General features: G+C 41.0%; 1 protein-coding gene across 1 annotated transcript in view; it reads left to right on the plus strand.

The window, feature by feature from the left end:
• Nucleotides 1-12,777, plus strand: part of LOC144526635 (phospholipid phosphatase-related protein type 4-like) — a 95,876-nt gene that overhangs the window by 38,260 nt on the left and 44,839 nt on the right. The window contains 2 exon segments of the mRNA XM_078264236.1: nucleotides 11,128-11,220; nucleotides 11,222-11,258. Of these exon segments, the coding sequence (XP_078120362.1) occupies nucleotides 11,128-11,220; nucleotides 11,222-11,258 (130 nt within the window).

Raw genomic sequence — 12,777 nt, forward strand, 5'->3', positions numbered from 1 at the left:
CTGCTCAGATAAGATCCTAATGAGTGCAACAGGACATGTAACAGTAGGATCCCCAAAACACAGATAAAACACTTCGACAAATGAACAATGATCTAACAAACAAGGTGAACAAGAACTGACTTTAGAGAGCCCTAGTCTGATGTGATTCAACAGGAGTTAGGAGGAAATAGTGTTGAGATTAATAATAACATGTGAAGCTTGCAGATTTGTATTCTCAGAAGTTTAATAAATGCTGCTAAGTGCACTAAACTTTATTTTTTCATTGAAAAGTTTATTTGACAGTTTATTTTCTTCTTACCTGTTTCGTTTATTTAATATATTTTTCATACATTATTTATACAATATACAGTATGTTTTTACATTATACATTTTTAATTGAAGTATACAAGTGTAGATTGGTGAAGTGTTCAATAAATGTTTTTGTTGAGAAATTCTGTGTATATTAGTGTTACATTTTATCTTTCAAATAGAGGTTTAAAAACAAGCACATATCGGCCAAATATCGGCCAAAAATAAATCGGCAGCATTTATCGGCCATCGGCTGACCCTGATTTCTAAAGATCGGCATCGGCATCGGCCAGAGAAAACCCATATCGGTCGACCGCTACTAAAAAGATACGTCTTTAGCTGCTTTTTAAAAATATCAACAGAGGCAAAAAAAAAACGTGGCAAAGAATTCCACAGTCTAGGAGCCGCTGTTTCAAAAGCTCTGTCACCTTTAGATTTCAGCTTTGTGCGGGAAAGAGCCAGTTACTGATGATTTACTGAGGCAAGTAAAAAGGGAATTACAATAATCCAAACACGAAGAAACACAGGTATGGGAATATACGTTGTTATAATGTGCTGCATATTGTGCTAACCAAAACACCACGAACTGCTGGCTTTCAAGAATTCACCATCAAATTTGAAAAAACACATAGAGGTAAATGCATCTTTTGTTGTTATCAAAAGCTATTTGTTGTTTGTTTCAGTAACGTTATTAAGTTTACGTTTATGGTCAGTTACATTTGTTCTCCTGCTAGCAATGACGATGCCTTGGTTCGCTAGTATTTAGTTAAGTAACCCAAGTAACGTTAAGGTTAGCGAGCGCATCTGCATCTATAGCTTTATATTAAAAATGAATTCAGTAACTTGATTTAGTGTAACAGTGCTGTAGTAACGTTAACGTTACTTAAGGCCGTTCTTGTTTTCGAGACCACTTAAGTTAATGTTACTTGGTCTCAAATCAACTTTATTTTGGGCTAATGTTAACGTTAATGTCTCAAACCTCTCAGACGAAGTTAGAGGACTTGTGTTTAAATTCTCACAGAATCACAATTTAATTCATATCTTGCTACTCAGTCAGAATCTTATTAACCTGGAGTCCCAGTCTCTGTCACAATAATCATATGTGATGTTTTAGGCCTATTGGCAGACAGCCATTAAAAATGTAGGCAATGGCATATAAAGAGCCTTTTTTTCCATGTCCACTGAAGTCTCTCAGCTTGCACTCTAGTAACATTTGTGTGGTCCAGGTAGCTTTGCATAAAAAATGGTTGTCATTCACAAGGCTACTTTTACTTTAAGTACATTTCCAAGCCTGTACTTCTGTTACTTTTACTTGAGTGAAGAAGTTAAATCAGTACTTCTACTTTTACCAGACTATTTTTTAACACAAGTATCTGTACTTCTACTTGAGTACGGGAAGTGTTAACAAAATTAAATTGTGGGATCAGTGGTAGAGCAGGCGCACATATACTGAGAGGTTTATGCCTCGACGCAGAGGTCCAGGGTTCGAATCCGACCTGTGACAATTTCCTGCATGTCTTCCCACTCGCCTTCCCCTTTCTCACCTAGCTGTCCTATCAAAAATGAAGGCAGAAAAAGCCCCAAAAAAAATAATCTAAAAATTGAATTGAATATCATCCACGTAGCAGTGATATGAAATACCTTTACATTTGCTGATAATGTGTCCATTATGGGAGAAAAACATCGGTCCCAGAACCGAACCCAGGGGCACCCCACATGATAAGGCAGCAAACTCAGACATACAGTATAAGGGCCAACAGCCACAGAAATACTCCTGCCCAACAAATATGAAGAAAACCAATCAAGGGCTCTCCCAGAGATCCTCTCTACCATAATGTGGTGATCAACAGTATCGAAGGCTGCGCTGAGTAGAGGTCGACCGATCTTTAGAAATCAGGGTCAGCCGATGGCCGATAAATGCTGCCTATTTATTTTTGGCCGATATTTGGCCGATATGTGCTTGTTTTTAAACCTCTATTTGAAAGATAAAATGTAACACTAATATACACAGAATTTCTCAACAAAAACATTTATTGAACACTTCACCAATCTACACTTGTATACTTCAATTAAAAATGTATAATGTAAAAACATACTGTATATTGTATAAACAATGTATGAAAAATATATTAAATAAACGAAACAGGTAAGAAGAAAATAAACTTTGTCAAATAAACTTTTCAATGAAAAAATAAAGTTTAGTGCACTTAGCAGCATTTATTAAACTTCTGAGAATACAAATCTGCAAGCTTCACAGAAAGTGACATGTTATTATTAATCTCAACACTATTTCCTCCTAACTCCTGTTGAATCACATCAGACTAGGGCTTTCTAAAGTCAGTTCTTGTTCACCTTGTTTGTTAGATCATTGTTCATTTGTCGAAGTGTTTTATCTGTGTTTTGGGGATCCTACTGTTACATGTCCTGTAGCACTCATTAGGATCTTATCTGAGCAGATTTCTGTCATTCAACAACTCTTGGTTGTAATTTAAAACTCGTCCAGCCAATTTAATAAAATTAAGGGTTTTAGTCGTGCTCGAGTCCATAGATGCAGTTAATGGATACAGGCACGGAGAACTGAAGGCTCTGTTAGCAAGGATTAGCTCCGTTAGTGGTTAGCTCCGTTAGCGGTTAGCTCCAGTTAGCTCTGTTAATAGGAGTGGATGAGACTGCCACGGACAGGGGTAACAACCAGACTCTGATAAATGACATTCGGGGAGCTTCCACAGCGGTGTGGCCACGGTGTTTTGTACGGTTTCATTAGTACAGTTAATCCCAAGGCAAGAACACCAGGAATATGCTACTGCTAACGGTAGCGTCTGAGCGTCTGAAGTGACTGTGCGAGACACACGGCACAAGACTTAACGAGGGGAGGGGCTGGAGGCAGCTGGTCTGAGTGCGCTGTAAAAAATGTCGTCTATTCATGTTTTTAACACTAGGCTGCCCGCAGATGCGCCTGCCTATTAATTGGCTTGATTTACTGGGATATTGGCCGATGCCGATTATGTAAAAAAATGCCAAAAATCGGCCGGCCGATTAATCGGTCGACCTCTAGCGCTGAGATCAAGCAGAACCAGGACAAACAATTGCCAGGGTAAGAGGACATCGTTATGTCAGAGATTTTAAGAGCGGTCTCTGGAGTGCTTCTGACGAAATCCTGACTGAAATCAAATATAGGTCGAAACAACCTTTTCTAAAAAAAATTATATGAAAGGGAGCTTTGAAATAGTTGCTGGGTAGGGTTGGCTCTAGGTTCGGTTTTTTAAGGAGAGGCTGAAAAACAGTCTGCTTAAAATTAAAAAAAAAGTTAGAAAATAAAACATAAAACAGAATAAACCCATGGCATTAACAACAAGACAAGCTAGCTATCAGCCATGCCATTGCCCCCAGATCAAGGCTTTCAAGACTTTCTCAAGACTTTTCTCAACAAGACTTTCGGGAACAAAGGATCCGCCATGTGTACTGTCGGCTGCAGCCTGAAGTAGAGAGCTGAACGGTGAACAGGATGAGAAATGATCGCTGTGAAACAAAGTCAATTCAGAGGGCAGTGTAGCCCACTTGTGTTAGCGCCATCCTGTGGTGTTCAGAGGACGAAGCACTGAAGGACTACACTCAGAGTTGGAAATGAGATTTACACATTTCTTTCTCATTTAATGTAGCACATACATTAGTTTAGTTTAGTTTAAGTTTCACTGGGGCTACTTAGTAGTTGTCCTTAGTGGTCCCCATAGGTTTTTGTGAGACTATGGGGGGTGAACCTCTGACCCTCTAGGGGAGTCAGGGGGCCTGACCTGTGCAGGAGAGTACGAGAGGAGAGATGTTTTTATAAGTTTCTGTGTTCAGTACGTTTGTAGCTCCTAACAGAATCTCTGTGGTTTGAAGTTTAGTTTATATTATATCTGCTTTATTTTACATTTCATCGTTTGCTAGGAGTTACATTACTGCTGATGAAGCCCCAGAATTTCCTGAATTTATAATTCATACATTTTAGTATTCATAATAAAAGCATTCAAATACCAAAATAATGGGGGACTTTTATTGTGAAGAACTTATTGGAAATGAAACCGTTTCACAGCCGCTGCGTTGACCACTCAGTTCGCCGTCAACTCCAGACAGCGCTGTGTAGCTCTGTTAATGCGAGACTAATAAATAACAGAAGAAGACAACGTAATAGCAGGAAGTTTTGTAGTAATGTCCTACATATTGGTATATTCAGGGACGTTTTATGAAACTAAAAATTACATTATTTTCAAGGCAATAGCGCTGCAGAGAGCTCTGACAGCCAGGGATATAAGAGCAGGCAGCATGCAGGAACAAAAACAGACGCATCACTAACGGTATATGATAATAACCAATAATCCAAAAAACATGATTCACTCCGTGCTGTCCTGGCCAGGACTCCCTTAAAAAAAAGATTCTGAATCTCAATGGGATTATTTCCTGATAAAATAAAGGTTAATAAAATAATAAGTAACTTCTGCAGTGACCCTATCCTTTTGCTGTCATACATTGTTAATGATAAAAGTGTGTCTTGAATAGTGGATACTATGACATTAGTTATAGTTATAGTTAGTTACTTACCCACAAACAATGTTGCCAATGACTCTTGGACATATTATAATCTTGTCTCGGATGGAGCCGTGAACATTCCAGTATGTGTGTGTGTGTGTGTGTGTGTGTGTGTGTGTGTGTGTCTTCTCTGGAGAGTCGCCACCTTGCCGTGGTGGAGAGGCTTGTGTGTACCTGAGATCCCAAGAGCAATGCCGTCTTGGCGGTAAGGTCGAGGTGCCAGGCGAAGCGCGACTCAAGAAAAAGACCTCAACAGCAAAGCTGACGGAGGATGGTGTCTGAGTACCTAGGTGGATCACTACAATGGCTGTGGACGTGGAAGAAGGCTGCAGCAGAGATGGGCCCTGATGGGATCCCTGCCGAAATCCTGAAGGCTGGAGGTGCTAGCCTTCATCAGCATAAACATGCCCTCATCATGAAAATCTGGGACCAGGAGGTGATACCATCAGACCTCAGGGATGCACTTATTCTTTTCAAAAAGGGTGACAAAGCAGATATGTGGTACAGTGTTTCACACAGAATTAGATTCCATTTGCGGTGGTAGCTGACCCGGGGGGGGGGGGGGAGTGTCCACGCGCGGAAAGAGGTGCATAATTCTTATATTAATTATACTGCAAATATTTTTGGCAACTTTGTATAACAGCTTCTGCCCACAGTCCCATTCACAAGGCTATAAGGGTGCAGGGGCAGTTACAGCACACAATGTAATCTTTCAACAAGTTGTTAACTTCTTGAAAATTGAAAATTAAAATGTTTGCAACTTACCCAATTACCCTAGTGGGGATTGTTTTGTGTCTCTTACACATAAGTCAATATTGACTAGCAGGTAATGTTAACGTGGCATGCTAACCTTGACAACGCAGCTGATAACGTGCTAATGTTATATCCTTACTAGCAAACGTTAGGCGTCTTACATTACTAATAACATGCTAATAACTTCTTTGAATTTCTATGAGATTAAAAGCGTGTTAAGAACATAATACATTAACCTTAACTTGAATGCATCCGTCACACAAATTTATGGTGAAAGCATCTTAATTTATGTCAAGGAAAATACAAAATTCTGCAGGTAACAATTACAATTCGTAATTCATCCGTAAGGGAAGGGGGCTTTTGCATCTGACAACAAAGTCCAGATCATTTGATAAGTATGAACAGGGCATAACCGTATCTTTTTCCCAAGGAGCACGTTTTGCTCCTCAGTTGAAAAATGTAGGAGTGACTTACATAAGGTAATTGCTATTACTGTTGTAGCTATTTGTACAAAAATACAATAGTGTTATGAAAACAAAACATTATGAAGTGTAATATTTTCTATTTTGAAATATTGATAAATTGTCAGTGATGTTGAATAGCCTATAGGCCTACAGTAGTGTAATGGACCACACCTACAGTTCGGTAGGCATGTGATCTGCGGATTAATTGCAAATGTAACCATCATAGTGTGAAATACAGCTTAACTGATGCTGTCACGTAAACGGGGCTCAGCACAGAGGCGGCGCGAGACCACGTCCCTGCATATTCAGGGAGTCAGGTCAATGCCGCTACAGCACTCAAAACTTTGAGTTTCATGCATAGGCTACTCCCATATGGCTCGCATCAGGTGTTAAAATGAACTGTACCAAAACACGGAAAAAAGGACTAACTTACTTTTACAGACTCAATTTAATGGTCTTTGGTGTTTTTTCCCCAACGTCTCCTCCCAGGCAGCACGGCAATGGTTATGTTTAGGGTTAAGGTTAGGGTTAGCTGCCTGGAAAGCGCCGTTGGAGGCAAAAAACACCATCGAGCCAATTTAATACTGATGGACGGCAGCGTAGCCAGACAGCAGTCGGACCTCTCGCGGATGAAGAGCTCTGCATCCAACAGCAGCGATTTCTCGCTGCATCGCCGGTCCCCAGAGCAGCATAGTCACCGGAAGAGTCCAGTACAGTCTGACTCTGCAAACGGAGATACCATCAGCGCTATACAGCGGAGTGTTCATTTCCAGTCAAATCAGCGCCAGCCGCATGTGTGTATACAGTAGTGACCGTGGATGAGGGTGTAAGAGGGAAGCTGGCAGCTGAAAATCAGACATTTTGGCGCTCGTGATATTCCTTTGGCGCTGGCTAAAACCGCTTTAAGGGGCGCCAAAACTTTCTCTATGCAGTGAAAACCCTGAATAAATACCGATAATAAATTCATAATACTAACCATTAAACTCCGGATGGTCTCCAGCCATCTTCTCTGCAGGGGAAAAGATCGATATGGGAAAAAGCAACTTCTTCTGCTGTGTGTTAATTAGCGGCTCGCAAACCAAGTTTAAGGCTCATACTGCCACCTACATTACTGTATTGGAGTGTGTAGAATAATCAATGGCATTAATTAATGTTAATTAATTAATTAAAATCTGCACGGAGGAGTTATTCACAGTCGGGTCTGTTGTGTTTGTGTGCAAGAGAGAGAGAGAGAGAGAGAGAGAGAGAGAGAGTATATACGGAAGTATGTGACGGTCAACATTGATTGCGTGGCGGGCAGCCACAAATATATCAATGTACAGTGGGGCAAAAAGTATTTAGTCAGCCACCAATTGTGCAAGTTCTCCCACTTAAAAAGATGAGAGAGGCCTGTAATTTTCATCATAGGTACACTTCAACTATGAGATACAAAATGAGAAAACATAATCCAGAAAATCACATTGTAGGATTTTTAATGAATTTATTTGCAAATTCCTCGGGAAAATAAGTATTTGGTCACCTACAAACAAACAAGATTTCTGGCTCTCACAGACCTGTAACTTCTTCTTTAAGAGGCTCCTCTGTCCTCCACTCGTTACCTGTATTAATGGCACCCGTTTGAACTTGTTAACCGTATAAAAGACACCTGTCCACAACCTCAAACAGTCACACGCCAAACTCCACTATGGCCAAGACCAAAGAGCTGTCAAAGGACACCAGAAACAAAATTGTAGACGTGCACCAGGCTGGGAAGACTGAATCTGCAATAGGTAAGCAGCTTGGTGTGAAGAAATCAACTGTGGGAGAAATTATAAGAAAATGGAAGACATACAAGACCACTAATATTCTCCCTCGATCCGGGGCTCCACGCAAGATCTCACCCCGTGGGGTCAAAATGATCACAAGAACGGTGAGCAGAAATCCCATAACCACACGGGGAGACCTAGTGAATGACCTGCAGAGAGCTGGGACCAAAGTAACAAAGACTACCATCAGTAACACACTACGCCGCCAGGGACTCAAATCCTGCAGTGCCAGACATGTCCCCCTGCTTAAGCCAGTACATGTCCAGGCCCGTCTGGAGTTTGCTAGAGAGCATTTGGATGATCCAGAAGAGGATTGGGAGAATGTCATATGGTCAGATGAAACAAAAATATAACTTTTTGGTAAAAACTCAACTCGTCGTGTTTGGAGGGAAAAGAATGCTGAGTTGCATCCAAAGAACACCATACCTACTGTGAAGCATGGGGGTGGAAACATCATGCTTTGGGGCTGTTTTTCTGCAAAGGGAACAGGACGACTGATCCGTGTAAAGGAAAGAATGAATGGGGCCATGTATCGTGAGATTTTGAGTGAAAACCTCCTTTCATCAGCAAGGGCATTGAAGATGAAACGTGGCTGGGTCTTTCAGCATGACAATGATCCCAAACCCACCACCCGGGCAACAAAGGAGTGGCTTCGTAAGAAGCATTTCAAGGTCCTGGAGTGGCCTAGCCAGTCTCCAGATCTCAACCCCATAGAAAATCTTTGGAGGGAGTTGAAAGTCTGTGTTGCCCAGCGACAGCCCCAAAACATCACTGCTCTAGAGGAGATCTGCATGAAGGAATGGGCCAAAATACCAGCAACAGTGTGTGAAAACCTTGTGAAGACTTGTGAAGAAAACGTTTGACCTCTGTCATTGCCAACAAAGGGTATATAACAAAGTATTGAGATGAACTTTTGTTATTGACCAAATACTTATTTTCCACCATAATTTGCAAATAAATTCATTAAAAATCCTACAATGTGATTTTCTGGATTTGAAGTGTACCTATGATGAAAATTACAGGCCTCTCTCATCTTTTTAAGTGGGAGAACTTGCACAATTGGTGGCTGACTAAATACTTTTTTGCCCCACTGTATATCACTGTGGTAATTACAGGGAATTTTCCCTCCTATCCACCGGGAAGATCACCCGCATTCTTTTTAAGAGATTCCTCCCACTATCAGAAGAGATCCTCCCTGAGTCACAATGTGGCTTCCGTCCTGCCTGTGGCACAACTGACATGATCTTCACAGCCAGACAGCTACAAGAAAAATGCAAGGAACAAAAACAATCACTATACATGGCCTTCATAGTTCTCACCAAAGCTTTTGACTCCGTCAACCGCCAGGCCCTCTGGACAATCCTGTCCAGGTGTGGATGCACTGAAAAATCTATCAGGATCCTGAGACTCCTACATGACAACATGTCAGCAGCTGTCTTCTGCAATGGATCTGAGACTGAACCTTTTAAGATTGAAACCGGAGTCAAAAAAGGCTGCATCATTGCCCCCACTCTCTTCACAGTCTTTATAGCAGCCATCCTCCATCTCATTGGAAACAATCTACCCACCGGTGTCCAGTTTGTCTTCAGAACAGATGGCAAGCTATTCAACCTAAACAGGTTTAAAGCTAAATCGAAAGCTCTCCCACTCTTCCATCATGGAGCTGCAACATGCAGACGATAATGCTATTGCAGCCCACACAGAAGAAGATCTTCAGGCCACAATCAATGCATTTGCTAGCGCTTACAAGCTTCTTGGACTGACCCTGAACATCAAAAAGACCAAGATCCTCCACCAGCCCCCACCAGACATCTCCGCACCTCCGCCAACAATAACAATTGCAAATGAATATCTTGAGAACGTGGATCACTTTCCCTACCTGGGTAGCCACCTCTCCTTAAAAGCAAACATTGACAGTGAAGTACACCACCGAATCGGCTGTGCAAGTGGAGCATCTGAAGACACACAAGAAGGACACACCCCAGGAGGACCATCATACTCGATTCCGAGTGATCGCCGATAGGGTTGGGTATCGTTTGGATTTTTACGATTCCGATGCCTAACTGGTACTTTTAAAACGATTCCGATTCCTAAACCGATTCTTGAAAAACTGAAAAATGACATCGAAGAAAGGCTCTTTTATAGAGTTTTCGCTTTAGGCATTTTAAATGCACTAAAAGCTAGCTAGCTAACGATTGACTAGCAGAGCAAGTGTAATATGTTTACTAGCGATCACGTGCAGTGAATGGTTAATATGCTTTTACGTCCGTTTGTGTGATTTCTGCTCGGACTCAGATATGTTGTTGCTTGGAGAGATTTCCTGCTCCCAGCTTCAGCCCTTCTCATCGCACTCAGGCTGCTTCTGTGTGCTTGCGAATCTTCTATCGGATTTCTCCTGCACTCCTGGATTTTTTGTGTTACAACCCTGTTAAAGTCCCCCAACCAACAGAATGCCAGTTGTAGTGTTAACCAATTTCCTGATTTAACAGGCTGCACTACAGTAATGTCATTTTCTGAACTTACCATACTGTTCTTGCTGCTATTTTATTTGCCTTTACCAAGTATAGTATATCAGTATATCAGTATATCCACATTACTGATGATTATTTATCAAAAAATCTCATTGTGTAAATATTTTGTGAAAGCACCAATAGTCAACCCTACAATATCTGTACCAAAACAGATATTGATATAAGTGTGACTGTATTTCACTGTAGAGGATTCCAACAACGGGACGTACAACTGTCTGCCGCTAGAGCTACGAGTTAAAAGACACAAACTAGCACTATGGTCACTGCTGTTGCCGGAAAACAACACAGACGGGACTAAATGGTGCGTTTACTTAACACTGGTAAACCTCATGATGCATTCAAAGTGATTGTAAAATACCCTTTTGTCATCTGTTTTTCGTCGTTTAACAGCAATTTACTGGTGAAAAAAGTTATTGTTGTAAATTATTGGTTTTACATTTATAATCAATTATTAAAATTTCCCCCTTTTTTGTGCTGAGCCGAAAATTGATCTGATCCGTGACTCAAAACTGTGATCCGATCCGAACCGTGAGTTTTGTCATCCGTTGCACCCCTAATCGTGATATTTTATTTTCTTCATATGACCCAGCCCTAGTGTGCCAATGAATGCTCCAGAAATATTTCATTTATTCAGCGGATCAGTGAGCCAAATTTATCTGATGATGTAGCATCTGCATTGCCAACAATCTTTTTTTTCATTCTTTTTTTTCTGTGCAGATTCTTATAGGAGAAGCCATTCTGTACTGCTATCTCTCCAGGAGGTCATCAGCCACGCAGACTGAGGCCAACATCAACGCTGCAGGCTGTAATTTTCAACTCCTACATCCGCAGGGCCGTCCGCTTCATAGGTGGGAGAACACAATACACGCTACTGGTTATATGCATTTTCTAGCACAGAAACAGAAAGAAACAAATGACAACAGGCAACAGCTGTAACAGTAAAGATACTTTAACACATACACTGCAAACCTGAGATTATGTAGACATTACCCGGCAGAGCTGTACGTGACAACGCAAATGTCTGAATCACTCGATCAGACATCCAACGGTGTTTACCCTGCCAGCTCACTATTACAAAATCTGTGAAAAAATTACAGCAAGCGAGTGCAAACCTAGAAGAAAACATACAAAATCATCAGACACATTCAAGGAACGGCTCTGTGAAGCCGTGGAATCGGTGTCATGTCCTGTCTGCTGCACACTCTACCCAGCGCCACCCCTCGTCTCGAGTATTTCCAGAAGGTGGGAACCAGGGGTTGATGCATAGGCTGTATAAATGAAGCTAAAACATCTGGATGGCCCCCTGGTGACTGGCTGCAGTATAGGTCATAAGCCCTGCCCCCTCCATGTTAGCGAATGCTGGTGGGATGTTGTTATAGGCCACCAGGTGTTCTACAGTCAGTATTTAGATAATTTATGTGAAATGATTGAAATAGTATGTGATGTAAATAATGAGATTTACCTCCTGGGAGACATAAACATTAATTTACTTTCATCAAGCTGTCCACTAAAAAAGAAACTTCTCACTGTAACCAGTGCCTGTAATCTGGTTCAGGTCATTAATCAACCTACCAGGGTATTCGAGGACAGTACAAGAAGTATATCATCCACATGCATTGATCACATTTACACTAATGCTGTAGAATTGTGCTCAAAAACGGTGTTGTTTCCCATAGGATTTAGCGATCAAAATCTAGTAGCAATATCCAGGAAAGTTAAAGTTCCAAAGGCGGGGCCTAAAGTAGTGTTTAAGAGATCATACAAGCAATTCTGCTGTGAGTCGTATGTGGATGATGTAAAATATATTTGTCTGATGTGAGTAAAATGACGGACCCAGTTATTGACAAGCATGCACCGGTGAAGAAACTTACTGTGAGGCAGCACGGTGGCTCAGTGGTTAGCACTTCTGCCTCACAGCAAGAAGGTTGCAACACTGGTGCATTTACAGAAATGTTGATTAATGTGCATTGTCCTAATAAACTTACAAACTTAAACTAAAATGAATAAAAACAAGAAGAAATTGTATTATGAAAGTAAAATAAAATTTGTACTGTACTGAACTTTTGAATTGTGTAAAGTGAGTATAGAACAGGTGAAAAAAACATTGTTATCCATCACTAATGAAAAACCACCTGGTATTGACAACTTGGATGGAAAGCTACTGAGGATGGTTGCTGACCAAATTGACACTCCTATATGCCACATTTTCAGTTTAAGCCTTGTAAGTAATGTTTTTACTCGAATTTGGAAAGATGCTAAAGTTATTCCTTTACCCAAGCAAGCTAGGGCTGCCTTCACCGGCACTAACAGCCGACCAATAAGTTTGTCACCTGTTCTTAGCAAACTATTGGAAAAAACTGTATTTGA

Source organism: Sander vitreus, chromosome 12 (assembly GCF_031162955.1).
Source record: "Sander vitreus isolate 19-12246 chromosome 12, sanVit1, whole genome shotgun sequence".
Classification (NCBI taxonomy): domain Eukaryota; kingdom Metazoa; phylum Chordata; class Actinopteri; order Perciformes; family Percidae; genus Sander; species Sander vitreus.